General features: G+C 44.6%; 1 protein-coding gene across 1 annotated transcript; it reads right to left on the bottom strand.

The window, feature by feature from the left end:
• Positions 1-1348, bottom strand: LOC109244017 (probable dolichyl-diphosphooligosaccharide--protein glycosyltransferase subunit 3B). Its single transcript, XM_019411047.1, has one exon. It carries the CDS (start codon positions 1269-1271, stop codon positions 237-239), a length of 1035 nt encoding a protein of 344 aa, XP_019266592.1. The 5' UTR covers positions 1272-1348; the 3' UTR covers positions 1-236.
• Between the last annotated feature and the right edge of the window lie 17937 nt (positions 1349-19285).

Genomic DNA, 19285 nt, shown 5'->3' with positions numbered 1-19285 from the left:
TGTCAAAGGAGTAAGCAAATGGACAGATAGATTACAGAGTAAGTACAAAATCGTACATAATCCATTTTCAAAACTTCAATTAGAACATAAAATGCTTCCATACAAGTCATAAAATCCTGTCCATCTCGAAACAAGCTAAAACTTCTCTGTCAACATATTGTATAAAACTGGTACAGATCTCTTACCTAATGATAGCAGCCAAATCACTCAGCCAAGTAAATACTACATTGCCGTGATCAATTCCAACTCGAAGGCCAGTAAGCATGAATACCATATCCGGTCTTCCAATTATCCAAATGAATCACCTTCTTCACAGCCCAAAACGAAACGAACAATGCAAAAAGCATCACTACCCTCTGCACAGTCCTACTCTTTAGTCTCACAAGAACATGAATCATAAAAGCCAATAACAACCCAACAATCGAGTACAAGAACCCGACCGCGAATCCTTCAGCTCCCAACTGCATCCCTGACCCTTGGTAAAAGTAAACCAACTTCCCCGGATCCTCTCTATCCACCATAAACATCGGCATTTTCCTAATTATATTAAACATTGCACCCGAAACACTGAAAAAGTAGATGAAAATTGATCCGGCCATCCATACGTGCTTATCGTGCAAAATGGTATCACCCGAAACAATCTTTTTCACCAAAAATGGACTTAAAACCAGCCCTAGAGCAACAATACCCATAATCTGTTTCTTCGAAATCATGGGTGGTCTATGAATGGGACCCACATCAATTTTTGCCTTAGCTTCAACAAATTCAGCCATTGATTCAGCTAACCTAGCTAAATCAGAACCATCCATTTGAATCGAATCTTTTTTAAGATCAATTGCTGAAGGTGGGATTAAACGTAAATGGGGTAATGAATTAACCCCGAATAAAGCGAACGAAGTTTGTGATTCTTGAAATTCGATAGTGAAAAAAAAGAGCTTGTCGTTTTCAGGGTTATTTGTGTAAAAAGAGGAGGATAAAAGGTTAAATTCATTTTTCAGAGTGGGGAGTGAGAGTTCGGGTTTTGAATGGAGTTGTTTAGCGTCGAAGAAGATGATGAAATTGAAGGGTCGTGGGATTTTAACGGTGAGGATTTGCCGGAGGAGTTGGTCGGAAAGGTGGATTACGCCGGTGGGAGATTGAGATCGGAGATCGGTTAGCTCCGAGTGAATGTTGCCGCCGTTGGAGGAGGAGGAAAAGGAGTGGTTGATGGGTACGAGGAGTACGAGGATGGCGATGAGGAAAAAGGATGTTGGGGTTGTAGAGATCGCCATTTGTAGGTGAGAAAATGGAGGAGTTAGATGCAGGAAAAAAGGGTTTCAGTGTAGTAAGCGGAAGACCTGGGAGAGGACTAAAGATCGGGTCGGGTCTCTGTCTGACTAGGATGAAGTGTGTTGTAAGAGAAGCCAATATATTTTTGACACGTGACAAGGGTAGGGTCCGGAATTATTAAAAAAAAGAAAGTACTAGCCTTGATGCTTCATGAAATTGCATTGCTAATTCCAGTACGGCATAGAAAATTTTCTAAGAATTTAAATGACAATGGTGTTTTGACATTGTATGGGTCAAAATTAGGTCTAGCATAGCGAATGCAAATGGACGAGCTGAGGCCTAGGTCAAAACCAAATACGGTCTAGTGACGAGGAGTAGCTCAAAGGGGAAGACTGGTGCCGAGGTTGAGTACAGAGCAACGGCTACAATTGTTAGAATGCTCTTGTGACCGTGAATAGGAATACTCTGTTGAATATTCCCTCACATTGTACTTTTCTAGGGTTTTCTAGGAATGTACCTTATAGATAGGAGGAGAGAGGAAACAAAAAGGGATTTTTCGGAACCTTTGTAATAAAACATCTAGTAAAGAGTTGACTATCAGAAGTATACAAAAAACTTGTTTTGTCTCTCTTGTTTGGTTCCATCACATAACATTCCTCTTTAGCTCACAAGATCCAAGAACACATAATTTATTTCACTTGTCTCTTGTCACATGTTGTAGTCATAGGAAGGAATCATTCATCTCATCCAACCTTTGGGTGACAAATTCCTTCTTATTACATTTAATGTCATTTATGACATTTATTGCATGTTTCCATCCTCGTATTCATTGTTAGTCATAGAGCATTAACTCAACATCTGTCAACTTGAACACAGACTCGTACCGCCTAGGTTGATTAATTCCGTCTAGAATTTATTACTTTTAACTTAGATTAACCCCTCATCTCTTTATTAAATTGGTTTTAAAAAAAGGGTTCAAACTTTTCAGTCAAACAATTTGGCGACGTCTGTGGGGAGGTCCGAGTTAAAAAGTTGAGTTTCTTCTAGATAAAAAACAACAACAACAACAACAAAAGCTCCCTTTTTTCTTGTTTGCACAAGCTAACAATGGCAGGAAAAGGAGAGGAAAGACTGGAAGCAATGATGGGTGTTACTATCAATCTCCTAGGCACCATCAATGAGATGGACATGGAAGGCGAAGAGGATGCGACGCCGAGTGCCTCACCCAGGCAAAGTGATTCACCCCCTTCTCATGGGAGTGTAACCGCTTCACATGAGAAGGGGGCCTCCACGTCCACTACGGAAGAAGAGTCGCCCGCAGTGAGAAAGTTATTGGAAGCGTGGCTGACAAGCACCTTAAGCAGTATACTCGACAAACCCGCTCAAGGGGCGACTAAGAGCACCATGCCAGTTGACGCCCAAATAACCATCAACGAGCAACACGCTCCTCCCCCAACAGGTAACCCTCACACCGTTGTTGATGCATGTAACGACGCCCTCGTAGCTGTTCAAAAGAAAATGGAAAAAATGGAGAGTGAGAATAAAGCGCTCCGCGACCAGATGAGGGAGCACCAAGAAAGATTTGATAAGATGCCAGGCACCCCGAAACTCCTGCCAAAACGGGATGTCGGCCGATTCGTGGAACAGCCATACAGGGAGGAAGCAGCCCCACATGCCATACCCAAAACTTTCAAAATGCCACCATGTCTGAAAATATACGACGGCACTACGGACCCTGAAGAGCATATCATTCATTACGTCACGGCGGTAAAAGGCAACGACCTCTCGAAAGAGTAGGTGCCGTCGGTGCCGCTGAAGAAGTTTGGCGAAACCTTAACAGGAGGAGCCTTAACATGGTACTCACAATTACCAGCACGTTCCATAATGACGTTCGAAGAAATGGCCAAGTTCGTCACCACCCATGCCGGAGCCAAGAAAGCAGAAGCGAGATTGAATGACATATTCGCTGTCAAACAATCGCCCGGTAAAGGGCTCAGGGACTTCCTCGCCCGGTTCAACAGAGTGAGAAAGAGCCTGCCGAATGTGTCAGAAAGGATGGCGGCAGTAGCCTTTCAAAACGGGTTAAACAGGAACGGGTCAAGGGCGACCAGAAAATTATTAAGCAAACTCATGAAATACCCTTCCACCACTAGGGAAGAAATTTACGACGCTTACTGTGCCGAGGTCAGGGCAGATGAAGACGGCCTCAATGGTCTGACCCAACGGCTAACGACAATCCAAATGGAATCAAGGAAAGTTCGTCGGAATGACAGCCGAAGAGACCACGCAGGCCCACGCCTCAATTGGGAAAGGCACCAGCCGTACAACAGAGCGACCATCCAGTCATCCCCCCGCCAAGCCGAAGGGGCTTCCCGGCCACAAACGGGACTCACCGAAACGAAAGAGGTATGCGTCCACTATTATCTGCTCACAATTTCTGTGTGTCTCCTTCATAAATAGTTTACGCCCTGGAGAAGCTCGGTCCCAAGGTGAAATGGCCACAAAAGATGAAATCGGACCCAAATTCTAGAAAGTCGAATGCTCTTTGCGAGTTCCATCAGGAACGGGGCCACAAGACCGAGGATTGCATAGCCCTACGGCAAGAAGTAGTGAACATACTCCACCAATGACATTTAAGGGAGTTAATGAGCGACCGAGGGAGAGCCAATTTCACCCGTGGACGAGAACCACATCAAGTCCCCCCAAAGACACCCTCCCCCGCCCGCTCCATCCAAATGATCATCGGCAGAGGCGACGAAGCAACAATCAACCATGTGAAGTTCACCACCACGCACAAATTGTAGCGGTCGATCACCCATGAACGGTATGATGACCTCGAAGACAGTATCATCTTCGATAAGTCAGATACCCACGGTTTGACCTTTCCTCATTTTGACGCTCTTGTTATTACCTTACGAATTTCAGATACCGGCGTAAAAAGAATCATGGTAGACGACGGGAGCGGCGCGTGTATTATCCACCCCCGAGTTCTCACAAAAATGAAACTCAAAGATAAGATAGTTCCACACTGCATAACACTAACAGGTTTTAACAATGCAGTTGAACGAACATCCAGAGAGATAATATTATCTATTCTGGCCGGGGGAGTTACCTTGGAAACGACATTCCATGTCATGAACCAAGACACAACCTACAACGCCATTATAGGACGACCCTGGATACACTCCATGACGGCCATCCCGTCCAGTTTATATCAGGTCATCAAGTTCCCTACCCCATGGGGAATATTCAGCATCCGCGGAGAGCAGCACACAGCTCAAGAATGCTATCGCATCGCCCAAGATTGCACATACACTCAACAGTTTGGAGAGGAAGGCTCAGGAGCATAGCAATTACCGAAGTCGGGGGCCGAGTCCAGCCAACAAACAAACGTCGTTAGAGACCCCGACGTCGTGGAAGCCACATGGTCAACGGTGGAAGATCTCGATCCCGTCCAGCTGAATGAAAGCGACCATAGCAGAAAAGCCTACATCCGCCACAAACTCACAGAACCAGGTAAATTCCATAAATTTTTAACTAACAATGCCGACCTGTTTGCTTTCTCCCATGCAGATATGCCAGGTCTCCCAAAAGACATTGCAACACATAAGCTGAATGTCGATCCACTCTACCCGCCGGTACGACAAATCAGAAGAAAGTTCAGTGCTGCAATCGACGAGGCCGTCCACGAAGAGGTGGAGAAATTGCTCGCCAACGGTTCCATTCGAGATTCAAAATACCCCCAATGGGTCGCTAACGTGGTCATGGTAAAAAAGAAAAAGGGGAAATGGTGCATGGCGTAGACTTCATGGACCTAAACAAGGCCTGCCCAAAAGACTTCTTCCCGTTGCCTCATATCGATCAACTCATCGACGCAACAGCAGGACACGAGCTATTAAGCTTCTTGGACGCCTATTCAGGCTACAACCAATCCTCATAGAGGAGGAAGACCAAGAAAAAACCACCTTCATCACCCACCAAGGGACGTACTGCTACAGAGTCATGTCGTTCGGGTTGAAAAATGCAGGGGCGACCTACCAAAGGCTGGTCACCAAAATGTTCAAAGAGCAACTCGGCAAAACGATGGAAGTTTATATAGATGACGAGTTAGTCAAATCTAAAAGAAAAGGCGACCACATCGACCACCTGAGGGAAGCCTTCGACATACTCAGACGATACGGCATGAAGCTGAACCCCGGGAAATGTGCTTTCGGTGTGACCTCGGGAAAGTTCCTCGGTTTTTTGGTGTCGTAGAGAGGCATCAAGGTCAATCCCGAACAAATCAAGGCTATAGAGGAAATACCTAAAATTTTGACCAATAAGAAACAAGTGTAGAAGCTGACCGGCCGTATAGCCGCCTTGTCGAGGTTCATCTCACGATCCTCTGACAGATGCCACAAATTCTTCAACATTCTCAAAAAGGACAATGGACTCCAGTGGAATTCTGAATGCGTCAATGCCCTAAGAGAACTAAAGGCATACTTGTCCTCACCCCCATTACTCGCCAAGGCAGAACCAGGCGAACGTCTTTTAATCTACCTGGCCGTGTCCGACGTCGTAGTAACCGCAGTCTTGGTCCGTGAAAACAAAGGTACGCAATCTCCAATCTATTACATTAGCAAAACCCTGGTCGATGCCGAAACGAGGTACCCCCACCTAGAAAAACTGGCCCTGGCATTAGTCGTTGCTTCACGAAAGCTGAGATCCTATTTCCAATGCCACCCCATATCGCTGGTCACGACCTTCCCCCTAAGAAGCATCTTACACAAACTCGAGCTGTATGGTAGACTGGCTAAGTGGGCCATCAAATGAAGTGAGCACGATATAACATATCAGCCGCGAACGGCGATAAAGTCGCAAGTACTTACCGACTTCATCGCCGACTTCAGCGCCAAAATATCACCTGAGGCCGAGCGGGAAGCCGCCTGTACCTCTCCCAAGTTACCCGACCTATGGGTCTTGTGCGCCTCCAACGCAGTAGGGTCCGGACTAGGACTTGTGCTCGAGGTCCTAACAAGCGAAGTCATTCGCCAGTCTATACGGTGTCCCGACATGACTAACAATGAGGCCGAGTATGAGGCCGCAATTGCAGGACTGAAACTAGCTCTCAAGTATGGAGCACGACGAGTCATCCTCTGGTGTGACTCAAAACTCGTCGTCAACCAAGTCACAAGGACTTTCCAAATAAAAGAACGAAGGTTACAAAAATATGAGGCAGAAATTCATAAGCTACTGCCCGAGTTCAACGAGTGCCAACTCAACCAGATACCCCGAGCACAAAACATCAAAACAGACGGCCTTGCCAAATTAACAACGGCCACCAAGAACATAAGCGGAAAAGAAAATGTGGTCACCCTCTTCCGTTCGTCGATAGACCAAATTGAGGTACGCACTATAAACTTGACTTGGGACTGGCGCAACCAAATTATGTCATATTTGCAGGAAGGGTTGCTGCCACCCGACAAAAAAGAAGCCAAAAATCTCCGAATACAGGTGGCCCGATACAATATCATCAACCATGAGATATACAAAAGAACGCTCGGCAGTCCCTTGGCAAAATGACTAGGGCCAAACCAAACCAAGTGCGTTCTCGAAGAAGTACATGAAGGCCATTGCGGAGCACATACCGGTAATCGAACCCTCGTTAGATGCCTCATACGGGCCGGCTATTACTGGCTCACCATGAAAAAGAAAGTTGCCGACCACGTTCGAAAGTGTGAACAATGCCAAAAATACGCTCCAATGATCCACCATGAGGGAGAGCACCTCCACTTTGTCACATCACCTAGGCCATTCATCAAGTGGGGGATGGACATCGTCGGACCCCTTCCAGCAGGACGAGGTAATATACGATTTCTTTTGGTTTTAACTAACTATTTTTCCAAGTGGGTAGAAGCAGGTGCATTCGCCCAAATACGCGAACAGGAAGTTATCACATTCATATGGAGGAATATCATATGTCGGTTCAGCACCCCAAAGAAATCAGTTGTGACAACGGACCCCAGTTCACCGGGAAAAAAGACCGCCAAATTCTTCGAGAAATGGCACATCAAGCGAATACTCTCCACGCCATATCACCATGCCGGCAATGGTTAGGCGGAATCCTCCAACAAAACAATACTGAACATCATGAAGAAGAAGCTTGAGGACGCCAAGGGACTGTGGTCGGAAATGCTACCGAAAGTGCTATGGGCATACCACACCACGCCAAAAACAAGCATAGGAGAAACGCCATATTCACTAGTCTACGGGACTGACGCAGTGATACCAGTCAAAGTCAGGGAGCCAAGTTTAAGATACTCCAATGAGAGCGGACCAAGTAGCTATGAAAGCAGAAAGCAAGACCTCGACGAAACAGATGAGCGAAGAGACATGTCTTACATAAGAATGATAGCTCAAAAATAACAAGTAGAAAGGTACTACAACAAAAAAGCCAAAGTCAGACCACTCAAGGTAGGGGATTATGTGCTCAAAGCCAAAACACAAGCGAGCAAAGACCCACGAGAAGGTAAACTGGGAACCAATTTGTCACGACCCAAATTGATGGGCCGCAACGGGCACCCGGTACCTTACTCAACCGAGTACCTACGTAACGTATCTTCGTATCATACTATCATAGGTAAATGAGCCAGAGAGGCTATCATGAGATAAGTAGAATAAAACATGGGGAAATACTCGACATTGGACAACCCAACATGTAATCCAAACTTATACATATGACGTACGGGCCTATAAGGCCAAAATAATAATTCATACACTTAACATAGGCCGACAAGGCCATACAATCTTCCATATACATGACATATGTCTACAAGTCTCTAAGAGTACATAAACGTCATAAGGCCGAGACAGGGCCCGACATACCAATCAATACATGTCTAAATCATACTAACCAAATAAGCAACTCTGGAGCAAATGGAGCGCACCAACATCTTCCGCTGAGCTGATAGCCTACTTGGAGGACTCTCAACCTGTCTATCGGGACCTGCGGGCATGAAACGCAGCTTCCCCAGGCAAAAGGGACATCAGTACGAATAATGTACCGAGTATGTAAGGAATGAAAATTAGTAAACAATAGACATGAGAGAAACATGGAGTAAAGACTCAATAAGTATATCTGAATAGCTCTGTGAATCATTTAACGTTATAATGTCATGCATATGCGTATAAATGTCATACCATGCTTGGGTATACGCGTTCATAACATCATCAAGCCTCTTAGGGCATCCCATCATATCATCTTGCCACTATGGACAAATCATCAACGTATACCAGCTGATTAGGTGGTGGTGCATATATAACGCCGTAACCTTTTCCCATATCCCATATACATATATATACATATATACGCGTATATAACGCCATATGGTCATGGATCAATGTAAATGAGTGCAATGCATGAGAAGTACGTCAATAAAATCTTTCGGAACGTCATAAGACCATTATACCTTTGACTAATATCATGAAGTAGACTTTATCAACTTACGTATTTTCTGAGACCCATGAACAGATGATAGAATAATACGATACATGGGGAATCAAGAACATAAGCATCTCTAGCATTTCTATGAATAGAGTCATTTATGGAAATTTTGCATTTTGCTCGTTTCGTATAGATCATGCCAAAAGAAAGAAGTGATAGTCTTAACATACCTGAGCCAATTCTCTTGACAATCCTTCCAACACGCATCGATTGCGACAACAAGCGTAACCGCGGGTCGAAGTAGGAGAAAATCCATATGATATTCTTGAGAAAGATTGCACCGTACTCCCTTAGAATCCTAAAAAAATCCCATTGCTATTACCTTATGAAATCTCGTATGAAATTTTGTTAAGACCGTTACCTTGCTGAATATGACCCTCTTTAACTTGTGATTTTTGAGAAATCTCACGTTACCATTGCAAGATTTGGAGCTAATAACGTTACTTTGCAACTTTATATCCATTTTTCTTAAAATGAATGAGACATCAATGACTAAGCCTTCTTCCAAAGTTGATGACTAAGTCAATACCATAACGTTACTTTGCAACTTTATATCCATTTTCCTTAAAATGAATGAGACATCAATGACTAAGCCTTCCAAAGTTGATGACGAAGCCAACATAAGCCTTATCAAGTAACTTTTAAGAGTCATCAAACATAGATTGAGTTTCTGCCACGTTTTTGCTTTAGTCTTTATCCAAAGACTTCAATTAATCTACCACTAATTATTAATTAATTAGGTAATGTATAATTACCCACATAATTAAGAATTATTTTTACTTACGTTAAATACTACTCACTTTTCACATATCTTATACACCTTACTATCATGGTCATGTGGTACCTTGTATGTCACTAGTCTATAAATACCGAGTATTTTAGCTCGGGCCGTATTTTATCCCAACATGTCAAACTTGGACGAAAATTCATTTTCTTTGACTTGTCTCCCCTCTCACCTTCACGAATTTACTCATAACTTGTTTGAAATAGCATAATGTTTATAATCTCAAAATAATCCCATTCCCGAACTTACGTCGATAACTTACGACGAAACTTTAACATACGAAAATGCCGAATGTAACATCTCATTTCCGAGCTTTCATCAATTTACTTATGGCGTACTTCGACGTACGAAAACATAGGGTGTAACACAATTGGGACGGACCATACAAAATCACAGCAACAACAAACAAAGGGTCATTCCAACTAGAAACAATGGAGGAAAAACTACTACCAAACAATTGGAACGTTGCCTACCTCAAATACTTCAACTTTTGAAGATGGACGTCCTCCAAGTCGTACTCTTTTTCCCTCATCCGAGTTTTGTCCCAATTGGGTTTTCTTGGGGAGGTTTTTAATGAGGCGATGAAGGGGGCATCTCGGAGTTTAGGCATTTTGTTCATCGCCCCGCCTATCGACTACTTCTCTAGGTCGGGCGATGAAGGGACTAGATAGACTGGGACTCCTGGAATGTATGTATGGACTAAAAAGGAATGTAATATTCTCCTATGAATAAACAAAGCAGTATTTCTTACATCGCCACCAAATTTGCACGCCGCGCCAACGCAAAGGCAATATACATTCGACCTTGTTCGAATCAATATACATTCGATCTCGCTTGAATTAACTTACATTCGACCTCGTCCAAATCAATATACATTCGACCTCGTTCGAATCAATATACACTCGACCTCGTTCGAATCAATTTTCACTCGACCTCTTTCGAATCAATATACATTCGACCTCGTTCAAATCAATATACATTCGACCTCGTTCGAATCAATATACATTCGACCTCATTCGAATCAATGTACATTCGACCTCGTTCGAATCAATATACATTCGACCTCGCTCGAATTAACTTACATTTGACCTCGTTCGAATTAATATACATTCGAACTCGCTCGAATTAACTTACCTTCGGCCTCGTTCGAGTCGACGACCTCGTCCGAAGTGAACCGAAAGTCAAGGAATTTCTCGCAAAAGAACTCACAACAAAAAAAAACAAGAGAAAGAAGAGCCAGAAATATACAACAAAAGAAAACTATTTCATTTAAATCATTCCAGTCCAATACATTTTTTACAAAGCGCTGGAAAGATGCCCCCACAAAAACAGCAAAACACAAAAAAGCAAAAAGCAAGTACAAAGACTTCATGCGGCATCATCCCCCCTTTCACCAACATCACCAACATACTCATTGTCATATAAAGGGTTGGAAGCAAGCCTATCCAAGGCATCTTTATCATCGTCTCCTCCGGGCGTACTGGATCATAACTCAATCATCACGAGTTGCACGCGCCTTAACACGAACATCCTCAAATTCAGCCTCAAAAATCTTCCCAGTCGTCTTCAGATACCTATATCTGTCAAGTTGAGCCTCAGCATGAACCCACATTTCATACAACTCCCGTGACACACCGGGAGAAACAGAAGTATGAGAAGTGGACGGCTGAGCTTGCACCTACGCCTTTTCGGCCCTTAGGGCGACAACCTGCTTATTTAGCCGAGACAGCTCCGCCTCCAAATCCCTAATCCTCTCCTCAAATCTCGCTTCCTTAAGAGCCGAAGTTTCTGCCTCAGTAGCTCGCTTAGACCTGCAAACATGAAGGGTGTCCTCTAGGGCTACCGCCTCTGCCATAGCGATCATTCTTGCTTTCTCGGCTTGACCCAACTCTTCAACCCTGATGCTCAACATATCCTGCAAGTTGATGACCCTTGTTTGGCTCTGCTCGAGCTCGACCTTTAAAGACGCCACCTGCGCCTGAAGGTCAACATTTTCGGCCGTCATTCCCTTGCTCACCTCGAGCTCATCCTCTTTAGCCTTCAACGCCTCCTCAAGCACACTACATCTGCCGATGACCCTTATAAGCTCTTCATCTTTCTCCCTGATCAACTCCTCATCTTTCTGCTTGAGCCCATCACGGAGCGCCTGGAATCGGCCGTTCTGGTTAAGAAAGTCAACTAGCGTTCGATAATTAGAATGATACTCTCTGTACTTGGACACCATCTTATTAAAGATGGCTGTCCTTCGCTCTTCCCGCCGGTCACGCTCAATCTCCATGATGAGGGTCTGACATGTAAAAGAAGATAGGTCAGCGGAAGCAAATTACACATACGAAATGAATTAACCTAAAATGAGAAAAGAAAACTCACTTGCAAGTCCATGCTAGATATACCCAACGACAGATCCGCATCCCTCAGCGACTGTAGCATCCTATTCTCAAAATCCGCACACAGAGGAGCGAAGGCCGGTACCACCCATTACGAGTTGGCCAAGAGATCATAATCCACGGGAATGACTATGTGCCGATTAGGCCCCTCTGTCCTTATCTCCAATCGGGTGTACCTCTCCTCAAAAGCCCACACCTTCTCAGGGTCGATATCAGAGCTCGGCCCATCGTCCTCTACGAGGATGGCCCTATCCCTCTCATCCGCGGATGATGAGCCAACCTGGGCTATTGTGCAGGTTCCCCTCTAACATAGGTCCCTTCAACCTCTGATGGCCCTCCTCCTGTGATGATAGTCGGTGTGGGAGCAGCCTCAATGCCCAGTAAAGGTACCGCTTCCGAGCTCAAATTAATGGGCCTTTCTGACTCGGTATCAGCAACATCAACCCTTCCAGTGTCCACCCTCCGCCTTTTCCTCGATACTGTCTCCCCCTCGTCATGAGACGACTCGTCAATTAGGTGCAGGACGCAGTGATCAGAGGTCTCAGCCAGCGTGACGTCTACCTGTGGGGCGGAATCACCCAATGGCGGAGCTAGAGTTTGATTCTCTCATACAGACTCAGCTAGTACAAATTGCATTCCAGCCGATGCGATCGCCTGGCGAAACGCGGGCACCGGAGCCTTCATCTTCTTGGAAGCCCGCCGACCTGACCTAAAAAGAAAATTATGTTTAACAAAAATGCCAACAAGACAGCAATAAGCTACAATGAGAACAAAAGGGTCTTAGAAAAGGAAATCAGACTCACTAGTCGAAGACTTGGGGCCAAACCGCCTATTAAATGACAACCAATCATGGATCTTCACAGTATGAGGTAAGACACGAGCCACGCAGTCTTCGATATCAGGAACCAGGGGAGGTGGACGTTTACCAGCTGAAAGTAGAAAGGCACGAGCAAGTCAGAAACAAAAGAGGAGGGATAACAAAACACATGACGGATGGTAAGAGGCCCTTACGATTAAAGTTCCACCGCTCAAGGAACCCGACTGGGTTCGACATTACATGCTTGGTCCTGATGAAGAAGTAGTTGCACCAAAACCGGCGGTTCGCCTTATCATCCATCCCCGTCACCAACCCTTTGGTCCCACGATGGCGGAGATAAATCAGCATGCCTCTATAGATACTAGGCGTGAAGGGGTGCAGCAGATGACGAATGGAGACTTCGCAACCGACCAACTCTGCGAACTTAGCCAACATCAAAAAGGCTTTATATAGGTATGGGGAAAGCTGTGCCGGGCAGACGCCATAAAAGCGGCAGAATTCCTCAGCAGGTGGGGGAAGAGGAAGAGAGTAACCCACCAAGAACGGGTATCGGTAAAAAGTATAATGCCCAGGTCGGTGGACTTGTATTGAATCATTCCCCGTCGGAACGATGTCAACGTGGGAAGGAATACAGAATTTAGACCGAAGGTCAGATATTTGCTTCGACCCCATGACTGATAGCACCTTAGGAGCAGGGGCATGTTCTTTCTGAAAGTCATTTCTGACCGACGGGTTCCGTTGGAATATCTCCTCCACGGTAGGAAAAGTGTCATCTTCCGTAATCGTAGGTTCGCCGCTATCGGAAGGCATAGCTACCGATAAATGGGTGGCATGGCAAACTATATCAGAAGTGTGAGGGGGTTTGTCATTTCTGCAATAAACGTGTGTACAGTAGAACCGGAAGAAGGGTATCAATGGGAAATGTGTGGTCAACGGGAAAGCTGGAGCTGAGAAACAAAAGGGAATCGGAAGCTAGGGTCAAAGAAGAAGCAGAAGAACAAGCAAATTACCAAATAAGTATGAAATTCAAAAGTATCATTTTTGAATCTTCCTTCCCCTATTTATAAGGTATTATGGCGCTGAAATCGATGCAAGAAACTATCACTGACACTAAGATCGAAGCAACAAAGGCATTGGAAATGATGTATTGCATCGGGAAGATGGGTAATGATGACGCGCGTGGTCATGACGTCATCCTGTGTTAGCCATGCCAACCACAACCTTTGAGTCGACCCGTCACCAACGCGACCTCGACCAATTCAGCCCATCCGCAGTGGCGGAACATTTTGTGATTAGATACGGATGAAATTCGCTCATCAAGGACTCCCAAGAGGACGACCTCAATAAGCGAAGGAAATAACTGTTTGGGTCAAAATTATGTCTAGCGTAGCCAATGCAAATGGATGAGCTGAGGCCGAGATCGAAACCAAGTATGGTCTAGTGACGAGGAGTCGCTCAAAGGGGATGACCGGTGCCGAGGTCGAGTACAGAGCAACGGCTACAATCGTTAGAATGCTCCTGTGATTGTGAATAGGAATATTTTATTGAATATTCCCCCACAATGTACTTTTCTAGGATTTTCTAGGAATGTCCCTTATAAATAGAAGGAGAGAGGAAACAAAAAGGGATTTTTCGGACCCTTGTCAAAAAAAATATCTCGTAAAGAGTTGACTATCAGAAGTATACAAAAAGCTTGTTTTGTCTCTCTTGTTTGGTTCCATCACATAACATTCCTCTTTAGCTCACAAGATCCAAGAACACATAATCCACTTCACTTGTCTGCTGTCACGTGTTGTAGTCAGAGGAAGGAATCATCCATCTCAACCAACCTTTGGGTGACAATTCCTTGTTATTACATTTAATGCCATTTGTCACATTTATTGCATGTTTCTATCCTCGTATTCATTGTTAGTCATAGAGCATTAACTCAACATTTGTCAACTTGAACACGGACTCGTACCGCCTAGGTTGATTAATTCCGGGAATTTATTACTTTTAACTTGGGTTTACCCTTCATCTCTTTATTAAATTGGTTAACTAAAAGGGTTCAAAATTTTTGGTCAAACAGACATAAATGTCAAGTTTGATACACAACTTATCTCCAAGAGAATAAACTTGAAATATTTTGGGTCTGTAATACAAGGAAATAGGGAGGTTGATGAGCATGTCACACATTGTATCGGAGCAATGTGGATGAAATAGAAGCTCGCATCTGTTTGACCCAAAATTTAGATCCGGGTTCAACCAATTAGATTTAAATAAAATAGAGGCAATCTTAGCCAATATTAATATCCAAAAGATATGTTAACTGATTTTAAAGTAAGATAATATGTGTGTTTGACCGAATGACAATAAATATGGACAACACTAACAATATTTGACGACTCAGAAGGAAGAGGATTGCACTAAATAACAATAAATAGCAACGAATGGCATTCATGTAAATAAGAACATGTGAGTCACCCGAAAAAGAGTGAGATCTGTGGATATTCCTTCTGACAATGATGAATGATTGATGAGCCTTCAAATATTCAGGTTGTTCTTGGATCAAGTAAAAAAGTTAGGCAAGAATCATAGTAAAAAAGTATTTTTCGCGTGTTTGCGATAAAGCCAGATTCTCTATGTAAAGTCAATGTTTTCTTCCAAGTGAGTATCTTCTATCCCCTCTCCTTCTGTCTCTTTCTATTTATAGGGAAGATATACCTAGAAAAACCTAATAGTACAGGTATAGAGAATATCCACTAGAATATTCTCCTTTGATGTCTTATCCTAAAACTAGCTATTATTCAATCTATTTACAGTGAGTGCTCGGCCTCGACCCTGATCTTCGCTGACTCTTCGACCTTGATCTTCAATAGCTTCATCGGCTCTACCCTTCACTTCTTAAGAGACCTCTTCGACCTTGGGCAGGCCTTTATCAAAGTTGTACTGGCGACATGTGGCAGTCCAAGAGTGCCTCCTTAACGCAAACACGGTTTGATCATGTCAAAGGTAATTTTTGACCCATACAATTAGTCCCTCCGCTTATTGAGGTCGTCCTTGCACGTGAGTTCAATGAGTGGATAATGTCATTCGTGGTCGAACTTATCGAGTAGACTACATGAGTCATAGTCGTCATGGCGAGCATGCAAGTGGCCCTCTGTGGGCCGCATATTTCAAATTCCTCAGGTTTTCCGGGTAATTTGTTGGGGTTATCTTGTCCAAGGGTTAGAGTGACGTCATGAAATTATGTGTCATGATGACACATGTTCCCGATACGTTGCTTCGATTCACGTGTGACCCTTGATTGGATCTGCCGTTTTGATTTTGGTGCCAATTATGACGAGCCATTTCGGGTTTAGTGCCATGATTTATATAAATAAAGGTTCTTGGACTAAATTTGAAATTTTGTTCTTCTAACTTTTTGAAACACCAACCTTCTTCTCTGCATCTTTTTTCAATGATCTCCTTTCCCTATTTCATTGCTCTATATCATCCCCCAATCTCTCCCTTTATTCTTCTTCTTCATCATCTTGAATCCTGTCAAACTTGCCCTCAGATGCTGGTGAAGGGAATCACATTGCTCCTTTGGTAGTTGTGCTTCCCTCCCATGGGAGAGTTTTTCCGCCATTGTTAAGGATGAAGCTTTCCCGTCGGTGGAGGAGATAATCCCCCGTAACCCCGACGCCAGGTCTGATCTCACTTGATCACTGAACGCTGCACCCGGGCTTTTTATATCGACGATGACGTCCAAAGAATTGGCGGAATTCAAAGCCAAGTTTGGTCTTCCAAATCACGTCGAATTGATCCCGACCGAAGGGGGCGTGGCGCAGGTTTATCGCCTGGGATACTGCGCTCTATACGCCTAACCCTTCCTCGTCGGTTATTCGTTCCCCCTTCTTCCGTTGGTGGAAGAATTTTGTCATCACTACGGCGTCTACCCTGATCAGCTTGCATTGTACATCTACAAGATTATCAGAATGCTGACTAAATTTGCCAAGCTGGCCAGGGTCGAACTAACTTTGTGGCATTTGGTGCATTTATTCGCCCCTATCTTTCATAAGGAAACGATGTTGAAGCTTCGCCACCAAGGAGGAAAATGCTTGGTGGTGAAGATGGACGACAAGGCCAGTCGTCAGTTCTGGCTCAACTTCTTCTAAGTCAGAACTAAGGACGTTGTGGCTAACGTCGATGGCTTTTCTGAGGCTTGGAACTACACACGTAAGTGCCCTATTTCTATCTTTATTATTTTTCTTGCTCTGAGTTAGTTGAAGGATTTTCCTTTTCTTGCAACCCACAACTAGCCTCCCCTTTTAGTCACGCACATTTTCGATTAGGTCGAGCATGTCCTCCCCCATGTCATAGGAATCCATGATTGGCCGAGCTTCTTCAAGAAATTCATACCAGATCTTTCTTTGACAGGTAACTTCTTCTCTTAGGCCGTGGTCATTTCACTTTCTGTTGTATGTCAATTTGTTTTACTAACTCTAACGTTTGTCTTTTTCCCAGGCAAGAGGTCTTCTTGGAGGAGCCGTGCGCTGGTGCCCTCTTTCGGAGGAAGGCTGTTGTGCCTTCGTCTTCTGCCCCTGTTAAGACTACTATGCCTTTCGTACTTGCCCCTGCCTTGGCTACCGCAGTCCAAGAGCCTATCTCCTTTCCATCTGCTGCTTCTGCTCCTCAAAACTTTTCTCTAGTTGACGAGGATGACGATGTCTTCCCTGATAGCGATAGGAGAAAGGCCAATAGTCATTGACTTAGAGGAGGGTGACTTCGTTCTTCGAGAGGCGGCTGTAGTACATGTTAGAGAGAGCGGTGGGATAGATTCCGAGTCCCCACATCTGGAGGAGATGAATGTGGATGCACCAGTGTGTCCCGAGGGGGAGACGGTCAAAGGGGGGTGCTTGACGACGGCATTACACTTCCGAGGCAGGAGGAAGCATCGTCCTCTTGGGATGCAGTAGATGTCTCTTCGTCTACCAGAGATAGAGGGAAGATCGTTGCAGAGGAGGACGCTAGATCTGATTCTGATATGGATCTATACGAGTTGAGGATGATTGATAAGGGGCTCACTTGGATTGAGGTGAGGTCGGAGAGGGGCTCTAGGACCATTACGATCCCTATGGATCGTAATCTGCTTGTAAATACCGAGAAGGTAATCCCTGCCCTCAGTCCTCTCTGTTCTGAGGTCGAGGGCACACTCCTCGAGAAGATAAACAACGATACCTTGTCGAATAACATTGTTGGTCTCACTCTCAGGGTAAGTACGGCTGTCGTTCGTTCCTTTCCTTATGCCTTAGTTTCTTTGCAAGTTCTAACCTCTTTTCCTTGTTTTGTAGATGGTTATTCTAGAGATTGATAGTGCTCTATGGGAGAAGAGGCGTAAAGAAATTTATATGAAGCTGAAAGATAAGTATACAACGTGCCTTAGAAAGTATCGGGAGATCCAGGGTCAATTTCGCAAAGGAGGCAGCGTACTGGCTTTGAGGGAGAATTTAAAGAAAAAAGACGAAGAGCTAATGGAGGCTGTGGAGAATTTCAGCGTTCTTAAGGGGACGTTAAGTGCTAAGGATGAGGAGCTGGAACTTAGCAAAGGCGTGAAGTCCCAATGTAGCGACCTTCAAGCTCAAGTAGCCCAGATGCAAGGCCATTTATACTAGTGCAATTCCAGATGGAGGCCCTTAAGGGTGAGATCATCGAGATGCAGCAGGAGCTTTTAAAGGCAGAGTCTTCTTGGTCGGAGGCTCGGGGGAGGGTGGAGTTCCTTGAGTTGGCGAACCAAAACCTTCGTTCCGAGCGTGAGAATAGCCCGTCAACGGCAAGGGCTAAGGAGGACCGGCTTGAGGAGGGAATCGGGGAGTTGGAAAAGGAAACCTCCAATTTTTATGATCGAGTTGCTGCTTTGGAGGCCAAGAAGGACCAACTACTTGTGAGACCTTCTTCATCTAATGCTTATGGCATCTCCAATGTCCCATGTGAGTTGTATGAAGAATGGATTCATGTCGAGGCCCGACTAGATGTGTTTCGTGAGTTGCATGCGATGGGCTCCATTTCTGGGGCAGCCTTTGAGGATGCTCGTGTCAAGGCTTGCGAGGCTCGGCTTGCTTGTGGCTATGACCCTGTTACGCCTCGACCTGGCAAAGAGGATGAGAATGGGGAGGATGCTATGTATCATCTTGAGAAGGAGGCCTGGTACGATTTTATTTACCCTCATGGCGAGGATGGAGAGGATGTTGGAGGCCGGGACGGTGATGGTATCGATGGTCAGGGTGGTGATGTTGCTAGAGGTCGGGCTGATGAGGACGTTGTGGGTCGTGATGGCGATGGCCAGTAGTTCTTTTTTGACATTTTGTGTGTGTTTTGGTTTGGCGTCATCAAGAGCCTTTGTAACAAACTTTTGTCTATGAATATCAAAGTTGATTTTTGCTTTAACTTGTGCCTTTCTTATTTGCCGTGATTTGTTTCTGTACTTGCATGTTTTTCTCCTTTATATTTTTTTGTTGTCTTCCTCTAGCTCGTCGTAGTCCTTGGGCTGAATAGCCATAGACCGAATCATCTTTTTGTCTATA

The sequence above is a fragment of the Nicotiana attenuata genome, unplaced genomic scaffold, assembly GCF_001879085.1.
Source record: "Nicotiana attenuata strain UT unplaced genomic scaffold, NIATTr2, whole genome shotgun sequence".
Classification (NCBI taxonomy): domain Eukaryota; kingdom Viridiplantae; phylum Streptophyta; class Magnoliopsida; order Solanales; family Solanaceae; genus Nicotiana; species Nicotiana attenuata.
This window is presented reverse-complemented; position numbering and strand designations above follow the sequence as displayed.

Bases quoted from the DNA above. Each gene is read 5' to 3' on its own strand.
- LOC109244017 (XM_019411047.1), bottom strand. From the start codon at position 1,271: ATGGCGATCTCTACAACCCCAACATCCTTTTTCCTCATCGCCATCCTC.